Below are 23,348 nucleotides of genomic sequence, written 5' to 3'. Positions count from 1 at the left end.
CACCAAGAAACAGCCCCACCAACAACTGTAAAGACATACCCGTTGGTGGACCTACGAGTGTCCAAGTCACCTGCCATGTCTGCATCACAATAACCCTGCAAACTAAGTGCACCCTACCCATAGTAAATACTTTTTCTTTGTGCACCCTTAAGGTATTGAAGAATGCACTTGACAACCTCCCAATGTGCTTTGCTAGGATTTGACATAAACCTGCTAACAACTCCCACTGTATGAGCAATGTCTTGATGAGTAGCAACCATAGCATACATAAGAGAGCCACAAGCTGATGTATAAGGAACTCCCTTCATAGCAGTTGCTTCCACGTCATCTTTGGGGTTGTTGGCTTTGCTAAGCTTGAGATAAGGAGGTAAGGGTACTCCAAAAGGCTTAGCTTTAGCCATGTTAAATCTGTCCTGTACCTTTCCAATGTACTTTTCTTGAGATAAAAACAACAATTTCTGCATTCTATCTCTACGAATCCTCATGCCCAAATATGCTCTGCATTCCTCAAATCTTTCATGGAGAAAGTTGATTTCAACTGATTTTTTAGAGCATCCAAGCTAGTCTTTCTTTTCCCTGCTAGTAACATATCATCCACATACAAAACAAGTATTATGGGGCTGCCATATGTATCCTTTTCATGTACAAGCAATGATCTGCATGGTGCGTGTAAACTCATGAGATAGCATAAAAGTATCAAACTTTTTGTACCACTGCTGTGGTGCTTGCTTCAACCCATAAAGGCTGCGTTTTAGCTTGCACACCATCTGTTCTTTTCCAGGAACTACAAAGCCCTCGAGCTGTTTCATGTAGATTTTCTTATCAATGTCACCATGCAAGAAAGCTGTTTTTACATCCATTTGATACAGCTCTAAATCCAAAACAGCAGTAAGAGCAAAAAGCACACGTAAAGTGGTCATCTTCACAACAAGTGAGAAAACCTCTTGGAAGTCAATCCCTTCCTTTTGTGCATAACCTTTGGCTACTAGCCTTGCCTTGTACTTGGGTTTCCCATCAACTGTCTTGACTTTGTACACCCATTTGTTTGGAAGTGGCTTTCTTTCCTTTGGTAATAACACAAGATCCCAAGTATCATTTGCATATAGAGATTTAATCTCTTCCTGCATAGCTAGCTCTTACTGCTGAACTCACATGACTTGGCCTCTTTGTATGTAAGAGGCTCACCCTCATCTGTAAGCATCACATAATGCAAGGAGGGGTCAAACCTATGTGGTTGCCTTCTTACGCGTGTAGACCTGCGTACCCAATGATCAACATTGTCAGGAATTGGGTCTACATCAGGAGGTATATTATTTTCAGCATTCATTTGCTGCTGTAAACCATTTTCAGCATGCTGTTCATGTTGTATAGCACCTTCAATTTCATTTCCAGCACCTGCATTTTCATAATCAGGAAGCCTATCTTGCTGTCCATGACCTCCTTGTGCTTCTATTTGCTGTCCATCATCATTTGGCTCAAAAGTAACCGGCTGATCATCAGTTTCAGCCTGTGGTACAGCACCTTGAGGCTCATTTTCTGAAGTAATGGGTGGCTACAAACTCTGAAATTTTACATTTTTTAGATCTTCATTAGAGGCTAGAGTGCCTTTTAGCAAAATTGCCTCATTAAACACAACATTACGGCTGCAAATAATTTTCTTGGATTGAGGTAACCACACTCTGTAGCCAAATTCACCCTCATCACCATAGCCCATGAAGATGCCTTTGGTAGATTTTGGGTCAAGTTTATTCCTCAGTTCATTCCTAACATGCACAAAGGCATCACAGCCAAAAGTGCGTAAATGGTCATATGAGCCCGATTTGCCAGACTAAACCTCTTCAGGGATGCCATTATTTAAGGACCTGTTTGGAGAGCGGTTGCAAATGTGAACCACAGTTTTGAGTGCCTCTCCCCAAAATGCATGAGGGAGATTAGCAGTGGACAGCATGCACCGCACTCTTTCACATAAAGTCCTGTTATATCTTTCAGCCACCCCATTTGAAGAAGGGGTGTAAGCTCTCTCTTAATACCATGCAAGTCACAAAAGGACTTGAATTCAGTCGATGTGAACTCACCCCCATTATCAGCTCGCAAGCATTTCAACTTTCTATGTGTCTGAGTGGTCACAAATGCATGAAAAGTTTTAAAAACAGCAAACACATCACTTTTCTTTTTCAGCAAGTATACCCAAATCTTCTTGCAACAGTCATCAATAAAGAAGATAAAATATGCAGTACCACCCAATGATTTCACAGCCATACTACATACATTTGAATGCACTAAGTCCAAGACATTGGACTTACGAGAGACACTAGAGTAAAAATAAATTTTTATTTGCTTTCCAAATTGACATTCATTACAAAAATCAAGTTTAGAGCCTTTTTCATCAATCCTCTTCAGAGAGGTAAGGACATCAAGTCCTTTTTGGCTCATATGGCCTAATCTCTTATGCCATAACTCCAAGTGGCTGCAAATTTTAGCAACTGCAAGAAACTTGCCATTCAAGGCTTTACAGTGCAAACAATACAATGTGCCCTTCTTGGTTCCTTTTGCAATTAGCATGGAACCCTTTTTCACTTTCCACAAACCACCACCAAACAGTGTGGTTTAGCCATGCAAATTAAGTTGACCAACAAACAGTAAACTCTTTTTAATACTAGACACATATCTGACATCTTTTAACACAAGCTCTTGACCATTGTCTAAAGACAACTGTACGGTACCAATCCCATCAATGCTACAAGCATGGTTATTTCCAAGGTACACCTTTCCATAACTGCCTGCATTGAACATAGCAAAACACTCCAAGCAAGGAGTTACATGGAAAGAGGTACTAGAGTCTATAATCCAAGTCTGAGTGACACCATCATCAATAGACAAGAGTGCATCAATCATATCAGCCTTGGTAATCTACATATCCTGCATGTGACATACAAGGGCATCATAATCAATTGCACATAATACATCAGCCTCTGTATCTGAAAGCTACTCTATGACCACACTAGAGGCCACATTGGCCTTTTCTTTGCCTTTGGATGTCTCCAATGTATCTGTCTTTTCTTCTTTCTTCTTTTTATCTTCTGACATAATCAATTGCACAAAATACATCAACCTCTGTATCTGAAAGCTCCTCTATGACCACACTAGAGGCCACATTGGCCTTTTCTTTGCCTTTAGATGTCTCCAATGCATCTGTCTTTTCTTCTTTCTTCTTTTTATCTTCTATATTCTTCTTTCTCTCATGTTCCTTCTTGTAGTACCTGCAATCAGGTTTCTTGTGGCCCTTCCGACCACAATGATAGCAAGTAATGTCACTCTTATCCTTTCCTTTGCTCTTGCTCCTGTTTCTGTGCTCTGCATATGCATTTTTCTTTTCAGTCATGCCTTTTACATTATAAGCTGAGTTGCTGCCTTCTCCACTAGACATACGTCTGATTTCTTCATTCAAGATAGAACCCCTCACCCCATCATATGAGAGATTGGGGTTATTGCTGAGTGAAACCACCAAGGTTTCCCACGAGTCCGGCAGTGTCATGATAAAAAAGATCGCTCTCAACTTATCATCAAAGTCCAAGTTTGCATCTTTGAGCTGATTTAGAATCCCTGTAAATGCACTCAAGTGCTCAGTTGCAGGCTTTGTCTCATCTAGTCGCATATTCATCAACTTGCGCATTAAATGCACCTGATTAATAGGTGTGGTGATCTCATAAGTAGTCTTCAGCTTCTCCCATATTGCATAACCTGTGTCTAAACCCTTAATGTCTGTCAGAATATCATCAGTGACACCTATCTCTATGTAAGCCACAGCCTTTTTATTCACTCTGGCCCAATCTGCATCAGACATTAGTGCGGGTTTATCTTCCTGTAAAGCATCCTCACAATCCTTCAGGAACAAAATGCCCTGCATATGGTCTTTCCAAAGGTCAAAGCCATGACCATCAAACCGTTTGATCTCCATCAAACTCTTGATGTCTGAACTGGAAGAAGTTGCAGCCATTTTATCACGAACACAAGCTGAACCAACAAAATACCTGCTGTTTTTCCTCAACCAGAAATAAATCTCTGCTGTTTGTACATTAACCAGCCATTGCACGGGCAAAAGATGCAGAAGTTTACCAAATTCTGTGCAAACCCCCAAAATTTCAAGTCCAAAATTGCATGAATGTTAGTCAATCTGACCAAGCTAAGTAAAGCTTTGCCAATACTTGAAAAGCCCAAATTTCTGGGATCCAATGTCAGGAAACTTTACCCAAAAGGGCAAAATTTTGACAAAATTTGCAAAATCCCCAATTTAATTGAGGTCACCGCTCGCGATGTCTGCAATTTCTGACTCAAAAGTCACTGACAGGCATGAATGATGCCAAATCTGGGAAAAGCCCCAAATTTTGTGGCTCGATTTGCACAGATTTTGAAATTGTGCCTTTGGTGTGTGAACACCTGCCAAGGCAAGTGGTAATGAGGGGATTAGAGAAAAAATTGATTTGTTTTTTGAAAAAAAAAACGAAGGAACTAATGGGGGGGTCTGTTGACCCTTGTCGCGTCACGTCGCCCGCCTGTCCACGTCGCCTGCCTGTCCAGGTCACGAACGGTCACGCGACCCCGTCACGTTTGACTGACGCGCTTGTCTGCCGGCGCCGCCTGCCTGTCGCTCGTCACACGAACCGCCTACAGAGGTTGCTTGCACGTCACATCGTTCCAGTCGTCGCCTGCACGTCTTGACCATGCGCAGTAGCAGGTGCTTGATCCATGCCCACTGCCCAGTGCCGCCTGGTCTTGTCTGCACGTTTGCTACCAGTTGACTTTGCTTGTCGCTTGCCTGCTGAAGGTCGCGTTCGAGTTGGGAAGCATACACAGAACCTTAAGCTCTGATACGAGTTGTTGAAACTGGAGGGGGGCACAACAGAGAGTGATGGAGGTCGAGCAAGAGTGAACCAGTGAGTGTGATGGCTTGAGAGAGTTTGAGCAGAGTGAAAAGTCCGAGATGATAAGAGTGTACCAACAATGTGTTGGTACACAAAGAATAAAATGTATTTATACTTAGGGCATGTAAAGGGTGCGTTCACATGTACAATGTGCGTGCACTATATACACGGAGGTTACCGGGCCTTTATATCCCAACAGCCTTTGGCTAGCAGGTTGTTAGGATCTAGCTAGATATTGAAAAGGATTTTGATCATGTTGATCTTTTCTACGATAGTTAGTGTCTACCATGGGTTTTGGTCCTTGGATGCCTTCTCTTATTGATACCATCCGTGGTGATGCTATGGCTTATATTGCACTTTTTTTTTGGGGGGGGGGGGTCGCGATTCATAGATGAGATTGCTTTGACTTGTTCTCTTCATCAAGAATGCCCTCTTGGTCCTTTATAGTTTGCATTGGTTACTTATCCGATGCTCTCTTTGTTGGATAGGCTTGTTGATGATGGGGAGATTGTTGGTTTGACTCTTCCTAGTGGTACTCAACTTTTGGGCCAATCTTTAGCAGATGATTCCTTTATGTTTCTTAAGGCTGATTAGACCAATGTGAATCGGCTAATGACTATTTGGACTGTGTTTAGTTAAGCTTTGGGGCTTCATATCAATGCTTCGAAATCTACACTGATTTCTTGTACGGAGATTGATTTGCAAGTATTGGGTTGGTAGATCTCTAAAGGTGAAATAAGTTGGTACTTGGGATATCCCATTTGTGTGGATGTGGCACCTCAAACTCTGCTTGATTGAATGTCCTCTTTGTTGGGTATTTCACTCACGCCTCACTTAACGCCTAGGTTCACATAGGAGTGTCGGTGATCAGTAGGACACTGGGACACTTTTACTCTCGGTAGGAGAGGTTTCTTCCCCCAGACTTATGGTATTATTTTGTATGTGCTTATGACACACACTTATGGGCACTTACTGTGTTCGGGTGTGAACACCCCCTACAACTCGAAGGTTAAAGGGTTCTACCTTGTACTTTCAGCTTACACTCTTTTAGTCTATTGCATTGGGTGTTGTGCTTCACTCTCACACTGTCTATTGTTTTCTATGTTGAGCTTTGATCCTGCCATCCTCTCTCACACTCTTGAGTTCATGATAGGTTTATGCATTGGAAATCTCAAGGTTGGCCTCTTCATGTGTGGCTAAAAGTAGCCCAATCTATCATGATTAGTATTGTCTCATATTTTATGCCCTCACTTCCTTGGACCAAGAAGTCTCTCTTGGAATTGATGCAGCCCATCGGCCATGGATGTACTTGGGTCGTAGCAACCCATATGGACAAAACTACCTTTGCCAAGTCTATATTTTGTGACTTGATCCAAGATCAAGTCTTGCTTGACATAGCAAGTTTAGAGATTGACATTTCTGAGGATGAGGTGATGGATGTTTTGCTGAAGTTACCCAAGGACAAAAGCCTAGGTTGGGATGGTCTCACCAACTAGTTTTTTGAGATCTATGCCAGTCGCCTAAAGGCATCTTTGATCACTATGTGCGAGGAAGTTTGGGCAACTGTCTGCCTCATGGATAGAGAATGTTATTAAGCTGATTCTGAATGACATATATTAAGAAGTTTTTGCATAGAATTGTGTTTAACTTTTGGTGCTGAGCTGATCATGTTATTAGCCAGAAAAACACATACTATTTTGCAGGAATAAAGTAATGTAGGATTCATGGTCTAGTTCTGGCAACATTGGCTAGATGTTTTCCTGTTGGTGTTCAATCACATTGAACTTGGATAATGTTTTGCAGATGCGATCATGTGGCTTGGAAAATGCACCTGCAACCATTGTCTACCCAGATGGCTCAAGGATTGGAGAATGGAGCCTTGCCACACAGATGGAGCAGAAGTTTGGCCAACCGGTCATTGGCATCCTTTGGCGGGATGCATTGCAAATACTTTCTGAGTTTTTACCTGATGACTGCAAACACACTGGTTTTGAATGTGTGAATGTAATTCAAGTATGACAACTTTTCTTTATCTTTTGATACCAAGTTGTTTATACATGTAGGAGGACATTTGTCATATGTTGGTAACTATATGCACACCTAGTTCCTATGTACATTGATAGTTGCTGAAAAAACTGGGCACATATGTGTGAATGTATGTTAATGAAACTGACCAATTTCTAGCTGAATGATGTAATAATTGCTTCCTACAGGAATAAACTTTCATATCATACCTATCAAATTTCAAATGAATCTGGCCTGAAGTTGCAGCTACATATGAAATTCCTGAAGGCAGCAGTTTATCTTTGGCATATAAAAAGTAGGCTGAAATTTAAGGTGTGAGGGGATTCTTGAGGGCACAAAAGAGGCCCATGGGAGCTCCGTGGACAGCAGGGAAGGGCCCTGCTTATTGAGCTTGAAGTGATACCTCCCAATGAGCCAATGAAGCCATCAGAGGTTTGCCAAGTAGCTAGGATTCATACATAAAGAAAAAAAAAGGGCAGGCTAATAAGTTGTCTGATGCATATTGCACATAGTACCCAAACCGGCATTCTGGATGCCTGTTTTGGAAACCCTGTTTTGGGAATGTTTCCGAAACTTGGAACGTGTTTTGGGAACAAACTTTTATAAATAAATAAATAAATAAATAAAAATTGGGTTTGGCGGGGGCGCGGGTGGGTGGAGGGGGGGGGGGGGGGGGAAGGATTTGTTTAGGGGGGAGAGGCCTTCAACTTTACCCACCTGTGTTTCAGTTTTTGGCCAACTGACAATGTGTTTTAGTTCTTAGATCTCAATTCTAGCCTTCAAATTACACTTTTATTGCATGTGTTTGCATGGAAATTTCTCTTTGGTAAAGCCATCTATAGTGAGAGGATGGAAGCGGTCACAGACAGATTTGCATAACTAAGGTGTTACTAACTCTCAACTCTTGCTAACAACCTGCAGCTATTAAATAGTGACATGAAGGTTTGAAATCCTCAACTTGCCACAGTTTGTTTGATATAAGAGATGGAGAGAAGATGAACACAAATTCATGTGACATGAAGGCTTGGAGTTTTGTGTAAAATTTAAGTAGATGGTGTTATGTGCATTGCTACTAAAGTACGTATTTATGGATTTAATGCTCAAATCCAAAACTGCTCCTGCCGTTTCCAAAACTAACTGAAACTCTGAGCCTCTGGTTTTTGCTCTTTCCATTTCCCCCGTTTCTGAAACTTCCCCGTAGTATGATGTTGCAGCCCCTAATTTGAAAATGCAGGCCTACAGAAAGCATAACAATGATTTCCAAGAGTTATAGGAACCATCCCCTTGCAAAATCTCAGGTGGCAGCAGTGGAGTAGACACACTCAAAATTGATTGAGAACTTTTGCTCTAGATCCCCATTTAATGTAGGTTCTTACTGAAAAGGCAAGAGAATCATTGTCGACACAAAGGACACAAATGTTGGACTTCAAGTAAAACCTTCAAGGATGATAAAAATGTCGAGGTCGAAGCATGAAAGGCCACCAAGATGGAGTGACCCATCCTTCAAGGTTGAGATCTCCCCTTGAGGAAAAAGTGCAAGGGAGGGAGGGGTTGCAAGAGCAAGGCGCATCCCCTGACCAGCAAAACCCAGCTCTGGTAATTTCTGGCTAAATGTCATGCAAGTATTCAAGCTGTGGTTGAAACTTGCAGCCGTGCATTAATATCTTGTTTTAAAACAGTGGCTATCCTCCACAAGAGAGAAAAGATGACAATTCCACAACAGAGCCAAAATAGTAGAAGTCAGTACACCACATCGACTTGGAAATAGTAGAAGTCAGTACACCACATTGACTTAAAATGGCTACCTTCTTCAAAGAGAGTTGTTCCATCACGCATGATCGATGGCCTATCAGCATGAAATCACAACTGATCAAAGCGATGCAGAAACTTGTATTTTTCAAGGTGGTCATCCACTATCTATTCAGCCCCAACTGTATAGGTACCCTCAACAATAATTAGAGATTCTACCTGTCTATATTCGACTGACAAAGAGAAGATAACCCAAACTGCCAAAGCACTTCTTGAAGCAGATCCTCGACAATAGTCCTATTATGTAGAAACTCTAGCCAGCTGCAACTGGATGCAAAAGGCCTTTAGTCCCAATGCAAATAACCACCACTCTTTGTGCCTATGCAAGTCTATGATTGTTACTTTGCCGGTCACAAAATGGTACAAGGAACAAAAGATCAGCACTCTATGCAATCCTCTTGAAATTGAGATCTGTGATGGATATTTGATTGAACAAATGGTTCCTATGTATAACACTATACCTGCTAAGAACAACATGAACCACTAGTATGAGCATTGAGGTGATTGTCAGCAGTTTCTATACTCCGTGAACTTTGCATGCTCGTCCACAATCCCTTGTGATAAGCAATATTTTCTTTGTTTGCGCACCCGAACATACAATCCACATTTACGAGGAAACACCTCAAGGATCTGTGACCATGTAAGTATTATAGAATATATGTGCACAGGATTTAGGGGTGCAGTGACTAATAGCACACGTAAAGACATGTATGCCCAAGGGATTGTGCCATTTAAAATATGGTCTTTAGCCAGTTGATGTGTGTACAGAGGCTATAGACAAGTAAATGGTTGATGTGCTAAGTATGCACAGTGCACACAACTTATTAGGACCAGGTTCATAAGCCATTAAAATAAGGTCATGGTGTGGCTTGGATGTTAATTGTACAGCTCAGCCAACTCCTCTCTCTTGTTCAACTACAAAAACCCTAATGTATAGATCAAACCAGCAACCTGTTTTATCCCATCCGTCATTGGTATCAGAGCAAGAAGACCTTCAAGATGAAGCATCTTAAATATTTAAGTTTTTAATCAGCAAAAGAAAAAAACAATCTCCCAAACTGTTTGTGAATGCCAAAAAGTCAGGACTTCCTGGAAAAAATCCGAACCACCTGTCACCTTTCAGCGATGCAAAAATGTTGAATGCTGCTTTCGGTTATAAATTGGCAATGTGGGCATCAGGTGTTGCTACATCTACTATAGACACTCAATAAAAGTAGGGAAAAATGTCACGAGTGCTTTTAACAGGTTCATAAGAGTAGAATAAGTCACGTGTTGAATCTGGGCAGCAATTGGACAAGCGAAAAGCTTAAATTTATCGTCCCAGCCCTTGCCTCATTTATATCAGTAAACAGTCCCAGATCTCCGAAAATTAGTGTTTCAATCTCAGAAAGGAAAACCAACAAAGCTGGTGCAGACTTCATAGTGTACTCAGCCAGAGACACCTGGAAATCAACTCAGAACAGAAGCAGCCAAGCCGCTTTGTTGAGGAGCCCATTGCTTTGAGCCGGCTTGGACATATCAGGATTGCTTTGAGCCGATTTGCAATATTTGGGATTAGAAAATCCAGCTGAGACAAAAAGGAGGGCTCCATCATCTATTTGTTTAACTCATGAATTGATTTTTTCTTCTTCAATTTCAATGTAATGATTTGAGGAATGGAAAAAGAAAGAGGATACATTTACATGAATCATGGAGGGTAGGGATGAATGTATACAAAGTGAAAAGGGTCAACCTATGGCTGGTCCCAAAATAGAAATTGATGGGGACTAAGTAAAATTGGAAAGATTACGCAATTGCATCTCAATCTGTCCACCCATAACATTGAGATGTAATTGTATCAGTATGTGTTCATGCAAACAATGGACGCTATGAAATCGCAATTGAAAACATATGGATATTTAGTCAAAAAGGGTAAGGGCGACTGATATTCATCTTAGGTAGTTGCCCAGAAAGGATGGTAGTAGCCCAGAAAGGATGAGAGATCAAGATATGAAACCTTCAATGTTCGATGGGGAAGACAAAGCTAGGAACAAATATTAAATCTGCACTTTTTTCCAAAATGGTAAGATTTACATGGACTAAAGGATAGCCCACTCAAGTACTAGGAGCTTAGTGAGTCTCCAATGGTAAAGGCGAGGACTAGAGGCATTTTTAAAAGATCTCCCTTGTTTTGTTGCTACTGGATGGAGTGGGGGGTTCTGCTGAAATTGGACAGTATTAATAAACTTGCCCAGTGTAGATTCGCCTGCCTCAACATTATGGGCTGAGTAACCAGGGCTGATAAGGACCGAGTCACCCGGGTGGTGCGTGATTGGTTTGGGTATCTGGAAGAGAGCGTTTCCTAACCTTGCAAGTATTGAGTCTAGGACTCGAGCGTGCAAAGTTTACAAAGTTGAAAAGAGTCTGTCCCAGAATCATTTTTAAGTCCAATGATTGAGAGAGCCTTGTTGTCCTTTTTATGCCGCTCTTAAGATCCTCCATCGTTTTCTTTCCTGAGTATTGCCTTCCATACATTTTACTCATTCGAGTAAGTTTGGAAAGGTTTAGGCTTGGCAAGGAGACAGCACAGGACAACTTGCTGCTCGGAGACCAGTGTGCCCCTCGTGGAATGAGGTCTAGGCTGATGGGAAGAGGTTACAAGAGGCCGAATAGGAAGGCTGAGAGGAGAGAGGAAAGGTGGAAGATGGCTGAGAGGGAGGAGGGAAGGGCAGAAGGAAAGGGTTCAGAAGGCATCAGGAGTGTAGAGAAGGGAGGCATGATGAAAGAAAGGCCAAGAAAAGAAGGGTAGGGTGGGCAAAAAGAAGGGGGCAGTGTGCTGAAGACATGGAATTCAGAAAGCATGGAGGCTGAGAACAAAGAGGGAGATTGCATGCTGGATCAAAGAGGCTGAGAACAAAGAGGGAGATTTCATGCTGGAGCAGCAGAGAGGGCAAGGATAGGTGGGACTGCAGGGAGAAGGAAGAAACGATAGATTGGCGAGCAGGGACGAAAGGCTTGCGGGGTTCAATCTTGATACTTGTAAGAGGTGGCTTGTGTTTTGACTCTCAACTTTTATACACTATTTTGATAATACAATGCTTCCAAGTTTCATATTTCAGGTTCCACAATTTGAAATACTTTTGTTGTGTATGCGTTTAATGTACACTTGTAGTATCACTCCAACTCCTATCTTCTCCTCCAAGAATTGGGGAGGGGTAATTAACCATGTAGTGCCTATCTATGAATTGGTTCTTTTTTGAATAGAAGGAATGGGCATGGATCCTAAGATGTGAAATGAAGCCTTTCAGTGTGTCCTCATATTCTATATCGCCCTAAATCTTTTGTGCATTAGACCCTTTCCCCACATTAAGAGCAGATACAAAGAGGATTTTGATCAGACACCTTTCTCCATATGGCACGAGGATGATCACTACTGGAGTCATATCCTTTAGCTCTTTGAGGATGACTTCATCACTTGGCAGATCTATATGAATACTCAGCTTCCATATGGTGCTATGTACAACGATTTGGGAAAATTCGTATCTCAACACATTGTCTAAGGACGGAGACAAGTGGATAGAGGGTATGGAGACAAAAGACCACACATGCCGACTTTGTGATAAGAGTGCTAGAGACAAAGGAGCATTACATTTGTTGGTGTATGGTTTATTATGATATTCAAAAGACCGCACGTGCCAACTTTGTGATAAGAGTGCTAGAGACAAAGGAGCAATTACAATTGTTGGTGTATGGTTTATTATGATATTCGAAGCAGATACCACTATCTGTTTCGAGAGGGTTTTGGTCCTTTGCAACAAGTGATGTAGTTTGAGGATTAGAGGTGTTTGCAATTCTCCCTTTTGGAGCTTAAGAGACACGGAGTGGCTATTCTATGGGCTAGGATCCCCCACAAATAGGTCGACTCAGACAAGAGGCTATTACTGTTTTTTCACTATCATGTAGTCGAGTACAAGATTGGCCACATCATTGACAGATAGCTAGTAGGGATACATCATAAGGGAGCTTCATTGTCAGGGGGTATTTTCTTGGATAGAGCATTGTCACTCAACCAAGCAAGACACCTATGTCGGCTTGGGAGGAGATCCAAATATCCTTACCATAGAAAGATTAGAGCTATCATTGAGCACCACAGGAGACAGATATCGAGGCACCTTCGCCACATAAAGCTACATTTCTACCCAAGTGGGATATGTCATTGAGGAAAGGAGTATTTCTATCCTTTTTTCTTCTCCTTTTTATTAGTATCATTTACGTTTGTACCACAATCATATTCTTTTATAGAATATTGCCTAATAGCTAGTTTTGTAGGCATGCCTTTTATCTTTTCAAAAGGGAAATATAGTTCATTGAATATATTGGTTTGGTCTCACCACATTAGCCTTTCATAGATGTCAATATACTCTTTCTTTCTTTCTCTCTGGCAAAATGCTTTCCAAATGAGTGGACCATGCACACACTAGTCTCTAGATCCCCTAGATCTTGGAAACTTTAGGACTATCATGGTGGGCCACACATTGCCTATGCAAAGAGGAAGATTGGCTACAAGAAAGATTGGATTTAGCTAGAGTTATCTCCACTTGACCACATCTTCAATCTAAGAGACATGATTGAGCAAGCAAAGGTTAGGAAGAAGAGACTCTATTGCTACTTTGTGGATTTCTGCAAAGCTTTTCACACATTCCCATGAGATAGACTACTATAGAGGATGCAAATGCTTGGGATCTCGTTGGACATGATTTGGTGCATCTATGCATTGTACATGATTGTTATAGGCTGAGTGAGATGCTCAGGAGGGCTTTTAGATAGGGTCTCTAGGACCTTAGAGTAAAGCAGGGATGCCCTCTCTTCCCTATACTCTTTGGACTTTACACTGAGAGGGATAGAAGACCACATCACATGAGGAGACACTTCGAGCCATTATGGAGGAGGGTCGAGCTCGATACAAGAGAATCTACTGTTGCTTTGTGGATATAGTGCCTTGCACATGCATTATGCAAAGACCGCAAGGTATGGGACTACTAGAGGGCATACCATGGGGTATTGATGCATTATATAAGATAAAGAAAGGCCATGTATGGGCACTTTGGGGGCTATCATAGAGGACAATACAGTAGGAGGTAAGCAAGGATGCCTACTTTCACCCACATTGTTTGGTTTATATATAGATGAATTGTTTGATTACATTGATCGTGAAGGAGTCGTCGAAGTTAGCCTAGCAAGGGTATTAATATCGATATTATTGTATACAAATAATATTGTTCTAATTTCAGACTCACCAGAGGGATTGTAGTACCACCTAGATGCTTTGCACGTCTTTTGTAGAGACAAAGACCTCACAATACATCTCATGAAGACCTAAACCATGGTCTTTAACACTTAAGCAAGATGCGTGACTAGATCCATATACGAGTTTACATTTGGAGGAGACATTGTGAAGCATGTGAGGGAATATGTTTATCTAGGATTCACCTTCTTTGACCCACGATTTTCACTAAGAGGGGTATTAGAGGCTTGTTTGTCGTGGAGCTATGTAGTACTAGGGGCAGCCGCGAGTCAATGTGCTCACATACAATTCAAGGAGTCCTGTATCAAACTATGGTTGTTTGACACCCTAGTCACACTTACACTACTATATAGAGCAAAGATATGGGGCTGCAACTTGTACAACAAGTGCCTAAGCCTACTCATGATCAAACCAGAATAGAGAGAGATTATTATGATGGCTAGGATGGCATGGAAAGGCCATTGATTATGATGATAGCACTCATGATTAGGAGTAAGCCCTCCACCCCACATCCCATTGTCAAAGCAGAGCTTGGGGTAGAGGCACTCTTCAAGGCAATGATCTTTTGGCATAGATTATGGGAGCTCCCACGCCATAGATACTCTAGATTCACATTGAGTTTATCTAGACAGCTAGTCGCAAAAGGTGAGAAGAACTGTTGGTTTTCACAAATGACTATATGGATGAGGCTATATGGTTTATCGATACCAACTCCTATGCCTATTCCTATGCCTATCGTTAGTTGGGAAGCTCATGTCCAAGAGAGGAAGATACCAACTCCTATGCCTATCGTTAGTTGGCTATATCCAAGAGAGGAAGATGAGAATGGTAAGTCACAAGTGCTTGCTGAATTGGTGTGGAAGCATGGAGGAGAGGAGCACCTTTTGTAGATGAGAGAAGCGTCAAAGTTCAAACAGTCAAATAGGGGTCAATGGTCAAAGAGAGGGCTGCCAGCTAGAAGGAATCCAAAGAGGGCTGGGGAGGAGAGTGCATGGCTGGAAAAGGGGGTGGGGTGAGGTATGTGGCCTAAACAGGTGCAAAATCACATACAAATTCGTATGGGTACGTACTGTACGGTACCGTACAAATCGTACCGTATGAACCTGTCTGTACGACGTACAAAGGCAACTATGGAGGAAACACGGCATGTACAACCAAGACTGAAACACAAAGACTCAAACAATGACAAGCAAAACTCAAATCCTAAATGCAAAAGACAAAACTCAAATATAGAGACAAACACAGAGAGAAGAAAATCTGAAGTGAATGAATGTTGTAAATGAATGTAAGTGTGTACAGAATGCCCAAGGGAAGAGCAATGAAATGTCGGAGAGTGATGTCCATTAGAGATGAATCCTGAGTATTGTAACCACTAGTCAGAGATGAGAGAGTGCTGAATAATGAAGGGCAACACGCTGGTCACCAAAACACAGCAGTCGAGGCTGAAATCTGGTAAATGTAGTAGTGTACCACCAGAGAAGATTAAAAATTGGTCACTTGAGGTAGAGGACTATCAAGCGAGAACAAGAGAGGTATATGCTGGACAACAAAAACGCAGGTACTACATTAGTCACTCAATGGGACAGATGGCAGCAGTCTCTCGCTTGGCATTAGATGCCAGAAACATCGGTTGATTATGATGATATAGCAAATGGAGACCTCCAAACATCAAGGGTAATGGTTGAAGTCTAGGGACACCTGGGCCAAGGTGGCATGGGTGACTATTATCCGTCATTACTCTGAGAGGGGTTTGGAGATCATTGACCTAAAGTACTAGATTTCGGCCTTCTTGGGTAGACATGAAAGGTCCTTGTATAGGAGGGCCTTTAGGATTGCAAGCCGCAGCTCAACAAGGAGTGGAGGCCATGCTCAAGATGGATCTTCACATCAGTACAGATCACCCCACCCAAATCCTCCTTCTTGCATAGTTTGCGATGAGTGTGGTAGAGTCTATGTAAGGCCTTGATTTAGAGGTCCCCCAACTTATCAAGAAGAGATAGGCCATCAATGGTCTTGAACCCCTAGGTTTGAGATTGTGACAATATCCAAATCGGTGAGCATGCTCACATCTAGTGGGCCAAGTGGGAGGTTGGCCTTGCGCGTATTGTTAGATTGTGGAGGAAGGTTTATAAGCTAGTTGATCAGGAGGTCTTGCAGTATGTATTTGGTTGCCACTGTGGAGTTGAGATCAAGAGGAGGAGGATTGAGACAATGATCCCTCACGACTAGTTGGACCCCCCTATTCAGGAGGGAGTTGAGATTAGGAGGAGGGAGATTGAGACAATGATTCCTCACAACTAGTTGGACCCCCCTATTCAAGAGTTGATGCTACCTAGTGAGATGTGGGTGGCTATATTAATGGACGAGAAAGATACCAACTCCTATGCCTATCATTAGTTGGCTATATCCAAGAGAGGAAGATGAGAATGGTAAGTCACAAGTGCTTGCTGAATTGGTGTGGAAGCATGGAGGAGAGGAGCACCTTTTGTAGATGAGAGAAGCGTCAAAGTTCAAACAGTCAAATAGGGGTCAATGGTCAAAGAGAGGGCTGCCAGCTAGAAGAAATCCAAAGAGGGCTGGGGAGGGGAGTGCATGGCTGGAAAAGGGGGTGGGGTGAGGTACGTGGCCTAAATAGGTGCAAAATCACATACGAATTCGTATGGGTACGTACTGTACGGTACCGTACAAATCGTACCGTATGAACCTGTCTGTACGACGTACAAAGGCAACTATGGAGGAAACACGGCATGTACAACCAAGACTGAAACACAAAGACTCAAACAATGACAAGCAAAACTCAAATCCTAAATGCAAAAGACAAAACTCAAATATAGAGACAAACACAGAGAGAAGAAAATCTGAAGTGAATGAATGTTGTAAATGAATGCAAGTGTGTACAGAATCCCCAAGGGAAGAGCAATGAAATGTCGGAGAGTGATGTCCATCAGAGATGAATCCTGAGTATTGTAACCACTAGTCAGAGATGAGAGAGTGCTGAATAATGAAGGGCAACATGCTGGTCACCAAAACACAGCAGTCGAGGCTGAAATCTGGTAAATGTAGTAGTGTACCACCAGAGAAGGTTAAAAATTGGTCACTTGAGGCAGAGGACTATCAAGCGAGAACAAGAGAGGTATATGCTGGACAACAAAAACGCAGGTACTACATTAGTCACTCAATGGGACAGATGGCAGCAGTCTCTCGCTTGGCATTAGATGCCAGAAACATCGGTTGATTATGATGATATAGCAAATGGAGACCTCCAAACATCAAGGGTAATGGTTGAAGTCTAGGGACACTTGGGCCAAGGTGGCATGGGTGACTATTATCCGTCATTGCTCTGAGAGGGGTTTGGAGATCATTGACCTAAAGTACTAGATTTCGGCCTTCTTGGGCAGACATGAAAGGTCCTTGTATAGGAGGGCCTTTAGGATTGCAAGCCACAGCTCAACAAGGAGTGGAGGCCATGCTCAAGATGGATCTTCACATCAGTACAGATCACCCCACCCAAATCCTCCTTCTTGCATAGTTTGCGATGAGTGTGGTAGAGCCTATGTAAGGCCTTGATTTAGAGGTCCCCCAACTTATCAAGAAGAGATAGGCCATCAATGGTCTTGAACCCCTAGGTTTGAGATTGTGACAAGATCCAAATCGGTGAGCATGCTCACGTCTAGTGGGCCAAGTGGGAGGTTGGCTTTGCGCGTATTGTTAGATTGTGGAGGAAGGCTTATAAGCTAGTTGATCAGGAGGTCTTGCAGTATGTATTTGGTTGCCACTGTGGAGTTGAGATCAAGAGAAGGACGATTGAGACAATGATCCCTCACGACTAGGAGCCCTTAACAGAGCTCAACATGAGGAGCTATTAGCTTTACCCTCGAGGAGGATCCGTGTCATCGGACTCTAGGGGAATACCTAGCTGGACCCCTATGTGCCTTGGAGTGAGTTTCGAGAATGGCGCCTATGGATTTCGGAGAGTCGGCCTCTTGATGAGGTGGAGAGGGACATTGGAAAGTGGTTTTGAGTGACCACTACAGTTTCCAAGAAGCCCCAGGGCTTTTTGGCCATACACAACAAAGATTGGCAGGCATGTCTTGATGAACGATGACATGGATTGGGCATCCTTGCGTAGCAGGCATTGTGCGGAACACAACATTACCGATGCTTTCCTTCGGACCTTGTAGTGATGCTTGTGGATAGTTGGAAGCTGTAGAGGGGGCCTTATTTTCTGTCTGCTGGCATATGGAGACTTAGTAGTTGGTAGTTAATTGGCCTAGATGCAACAGGATGGAGGCTGCAAAAGCATTGTCCACTGCAACGCTCAAAAATCCCAAAGCATTGCCTTTGGTCTTGTGAGGCAACATAGTTGGTGTGGAGAGGAGCATGTTGCATCCTTTGTCGTGTGGCACTTATGCTAGGTTTTATATCTTGGAGGGCCGTTTGTTGGCAAGCAACTAGCCAAAGCTACCACTTATTATATGAGGGAGAGATGCATGATACCATTCTTCTTATCAAGGCATGTGCTTGTGCTGTGGTCGGTTTGTAGGAATTACCCATCCAGCCTAGTAGAAGAGCTGACAGTTGAGTGGTTGGAGGTATGAGAGATTATTGAGAACTTGACAATTTGGCACATTACGAAGGCACACTGTTAGTTGGTTCTAGGTAGCGAATGTCTAAGTGCATATGAGACTTTGGCAGAGCTTTGGACCTCTGTCATCCACTCCATCTGTGGCCATTGAGATCAGCTGTAGGGTGGCTCTCGAGCTTGCAAGGAGCTTTGATACCACTTCTTATGTACCTAGGGTGGCCATGATCTGTTCATCAGGATGGAAGCAGGCAACCTTAGGTGGCACTACTCTCCTCCTCTGTGGCTTCTATCCCCCATTCCTCCCAAACCGCCTTGAGAAGCTTGTATATATGATCCCAACTTGACCTTGTATTAGCTCTAGCTAGGCTGTTGAGCACATGTACTTTGTCGTAAAGTCTTCCTTTGAAATATAATTAAATATAATTAGCCACTTTTTTCTTGGGAAAAAATAGGATGCTATGCAAGGCCCAATGTATATGGGTGTGACAAGTGGAATGAAAAACCCAACGTATAGCAATGTTGGCATGATACTAGGATATGAAGTAGCAAGTTTAGCAATGCATATATGCAGCCCACTATTTGGGACTCCTAGTATTAATGCTGGTAATGCAAATGCTCTGTATGGTTCTAGTCATGAGGGAAATGCAACCAATGTACCCTTTTTGGCAGCAATGTGAAAGTTCCAAGGATCTGTGTGGTCCAAAGTTAAAAAAGGCCTATAACCTAGTGGAGGTTTTGAGGCAAGTAAAGTTAGAGGTAAAGTATCCATTTGCTACTTAGTGAACTTTTATGATTGTTTCACCTATGGAAGGATGCAAATGGATGGAGGAGGGTGACTTGGTAGATCATCCTTAGTGATGCGATTTACCTTGATGTGTTTCAGTTAGAGCTGATTTTGGATCAGGCTCTTTCATGTTTAGCGGAGCATAGAAGGTCTAGAGTATTGCCTAATGCTCAAAAAGGAGGTTGCACCTCCACTCCCCTAATAATGGATGGGTCAACTATGTAATGGACCTCAGATGTTCTTGGTTTTCATCCAAGGTACTTTATACTAACAATATTTCTGCCATTGGGATTACTATTCTGTCTACTAGTCACTGTGACTTGGTATGGTGATGTATATGGCTTGCATCTAGGCTCTAAAACTATACATTTGCACGGTTGTTAACATTTATGGAATACATGGAATTTACATTTGGATATGTTTTACATTTGTAAGGCATGTATGGGATACATGGATAGGATGCCATATATATTTGCAAGTGATGCAAGAGAAGTATAATTGTATAAGTTACATGTGATTTGCAGCTGATGTATGCTCTACATGAGTATTATGTGGTACATCATTAGAACAAGGCATTGGTTATGCTTAGGTTATACATTGCTATGCCTTGGTGGCATAGTTGCTGAAAACGCCCCGAAACACCACATTTTTGCCGGATAACTATTCCCGTTTTCGTTTCCGTTTGGGTTTCCATTTCTGCTTTTCTCATCCCTTTAGTTACTCAAAACTCCCTGAAACCCCAAATCTTTGCCATTTTCGTTTCTGTTCCCATTTCCCATAACTATGCTTGGTGGTTAGAGGAGTATTGGGATTTGGCATGCAGATGTATCCCTTATGGTTCTAACAGTGGTTATGATTCATGTGTGTGTATTATGTAAATTGGTTTAAGTATTTGGAATTTTAGAATGCAGAGTTCATAAGCATGGTTAAGCAATAGGTATGCTTGTTGTTTGACTATGATGCTAGCATATATTCTAGTAGTGGCAACAAATGCTTTTGAGACATTGTAGTGCAATTGAGGGCAATTGGAAGAATTTCAAGGGGGAGCTCTGTCACAAGTATGTAAAATTTTGATGCTGCGATGCGTTTTTTACATTCCGTGATGTAATGACCTCGCTTCATACAATAGTAGCACTTGCCCTACTTGGCTTGCATACCCCCTGGTTTCTTGCTGCTTTGTGAAGTACCTAAACTTCCAGAACTCTGCAGAGCATTTTGACTGGCTGCCCTTGCCTTTTTGCCTCATCATAAAATCCTGTTCAGAGGCTATTACATCCACCCTACTGTTATTTCTTGTTTTCTCTTCTTCTAGAAGCAAACTAACCAATTGAAGAAAATTAAGTGGTTGTGGAGAAATTCTCATGGTGAGATTTAGGGCTGTATGAAAGGCCAAATAAGAGGGCGTTAATGAATTCAAAGTAGTAGAGATCAACTATGCATATGAATAATACTCATCTACATTCATTAGTTGCTGAGGCAGGTCCTGAATTTTGTTAAGATGATCTTGCATGGAATCACCTTTATACATCTTCACATTCTCAAGCTTTTTCTTCAAGAAAGAGATGCGTGTCTCATTTTTTCCAGCAAACATTTGCTCAAGTGTAAGCCACGCTTCTCGTGAAAAAGTTGCAGACCGTATGTGCAAGATTATAGACCACTGAACTTCCGATGCAATTAGTGACAATGCTTGAGTATCTCGTGTCTTCCAAGCCTTTTGGTCTCTTGGGAAGTGGTTGAGCTTGAGCGAGTCTTTGACCATGTCCCCCTGGAGGAGGTGTTGCAAGAGCCACGCCACAACTCCAGGATGAACTTCTTCACCACTATCATGATCCCAAAGATTTTTCATAATCAGCTTATTTTTCATCATGAAAGACCATAAAGAATAGTTGTTGCTATCCAATCTATCCTCCTTGGATATGTATGTGAATACAAAACTTTGTCCTTGATTTCCCATGGTAAATGTCACCCTTTCAAAGAGCACAAGAGCAAGAACTAAAGCTGGAGAAACCTGGAAATCTATAAATTTCCAGAAATTACAGCATGCACCATGCGTTAATTAACAAATCTTTGTCACACTCTGTCAAAACTATCCAATGTACACACTGTCCAATGCACAAACAATGCTCAACAACACAAAAAAATGCAAAAGTCCCAAAAAATTGTCGTCCGAAATGCACAATTTCAGTCTATTTTAGATTGAACCTAAACTATATGTGCCAACGTCTGCACTGAACCCAAAAGCCCCAAAATTTTGCCTCGAATTTCAAGAAATTTCTGCAATAAATATATCCAGACACGTCCAAGAGCAGAAATAGATTGCTCTAGCAGAAGCCCGTGTATGAAATTCAAATTTTGAATTATAAAATGGATAAATGTCTCCTTTTACCTCTAGTGCTGGCTTTGAGATCCAACTCGCTTAGTGGTACAGGAGGCTATGATGTTGGCGGAGGTGGCGAGTTGGTGGAGGAGACCTGGAATAGGTGGCGCAATTGCAGGTGACAGTGGTTGGTGGCAATGTAGCTGCAGGTGACCAGGCTGGTAGTGGTAGCGCTGGATCAGACTGGTGGTAGCGGCGCTGGTGGACGAGGGCGTAGGTGACTGGAGCAGGAGGCGCAGTCTACTATGCTGCAGATGGCGCTAGATAGTGGCGGACCTATCACAGGTGTTGGAGATAAGTGGCGGCACTACTGATGGACAAACCTATAGGCTGGGTGGTGCAGGCAGGTGACCACGGTGGTAGTTGCTGACAAAGTTGGAGCTAACCAAGAGCTCAGCAAATGCGGGTGCTACTGGTACAAGACTAAGAGATGCGAGAAACTAAGCTGAATTTGAGCTCTGATACCAAATGTGAGACGGGGAAGATCGAAGCTCAATTGAGAGTACACAATTGACAGTGAAGAGAGTGTGAGAGTGAAGACATGACTCCCAATGCAATAATCAAAGAGTTATGTGCAAGTACAAAGTACAACCCTTAAACCTTAGGGTTGTTAATGTGCATTCACACCTGAAAGGTGTAAAACGCTAAGTGCTCGAACTGTGTAACATAAGTACATATAATAAAGAAGAATATAACTGAGGGAAAAAACCTATCATAAGGAGAGTAAAAAGTACCCCAGTGTCCTACCGAGGATCATCGAGCGTAGGTAAGTTAAACCCACCAATTAGCTAATTAATGCTAGTTTATGGGCTAATAAATGCTCAAGAATACTTGGATGACAAAATTGGCCTAGCCAATTTAATTGTTGTTAGAAATAGTTACCTTTTTGAGAAATAATTAATAATTAAATTAATTCTCAGAATTAATATTCTGAAAATTAATTTAATTGGGCTGAAAGTTGCTGAAAATGCATTTAAAAGGATGCCAGTTGGCAAAACTTGCCCATGCAATTGAGGGAAAGGCTATTAGAGGTTGTTGGCGCCTCATTCTAGTATGGTGGGCATTGGGAGAGGAAGAGAAAGAGCTGTTGCTACAATTTCCTATCCATTGGAGGCTATCAAAGAGTTGTCCCAAGATGAGTAGGAATAAGTTGTCTATAGGCAAGTGACAACAATTTCGGGGTCCACAAGGACATGTAGTTGGCAGCTGCATGTGGGGCCATAGAGACAGGGAATACCCTTTTCGGCACACAGGAACGAATTAACCCGTTTCGGGAGATTCGAGCCCAGGAAATGCTGGCGGAACATTCCAGCTCATTCCCTGTCCCGTTCCCTCCTGTTCCACGCTGTTCTCTAGCCGTTCCAAGGCTGTTCCCTGTTTGGAATGGCCATTCCAATAGCTGAGTTTTTTTATTTAAAAAAATGGTCAATTGACGTCCAATTAGGTCGCGATTCGCTAGCCCGACGTCCCCTATCACTAGCCCGCCTCTCTCGCTTTTGTCGCTTGCCTTACCCGATTGCCTGCTTGCTCCCACCTTTGTCGCTTGCACCGCTTGCCTCACC

The 23,348-nt window shown here is 42.4% G+C and overlaps 1 protein-coding gene across 5 annotated transcripts in view; it reads left to right on the top strand.

The window, feature by feature from the left end:
• The window catches only part of LOC148035097 (FAD-dependent monooxygenase penM-like), a 224,714-nt gene that overhangs the window by 66,625 nt on the left and 134,741 nt on the right, over positions 1 to 23,348 (top strand). For all 5 annotated transcript variants that reach the window (XR_015691155.1, XM_087680058.1, XM_087680055.1 and 2 more), the window contains exon 3: positions 6,726 to 6,935. Coding sequence is in view for 4 of the 5 variants with exons in the window: in XM_087680058.1 (XP_087536184.1) it covers positions 6,726 to 6,935 (210 nt within the window). In the remaining variant the exon portion in view is untranslated. The remainder of the gene's footprint in view (positions 1 to 6,725; positions 6,936 to 23,348) is intronic.

This window comes from Lygodium microphyllum, chromosome 6 (genome assembly GCF_053477565.2).
Source record: "Lygodium microphyllum isolate KBCC chromosome 6, Lygodium_microphyllum_v1.1.10, whole genome shotgun sequence".
In the NCBI taxonomy this organism is placed as follows: Eukaryota; Viridiplantae; Streptophyta; class Polypodiopsida; order Schizaeales; family Lygodiaceae; genus Lygodium; species Lygodium microphyllum.
Note: the sequence above shows the minus strand (reverse complement) of the source record. Positions and strands in the feature narration are given on the sequence as shown.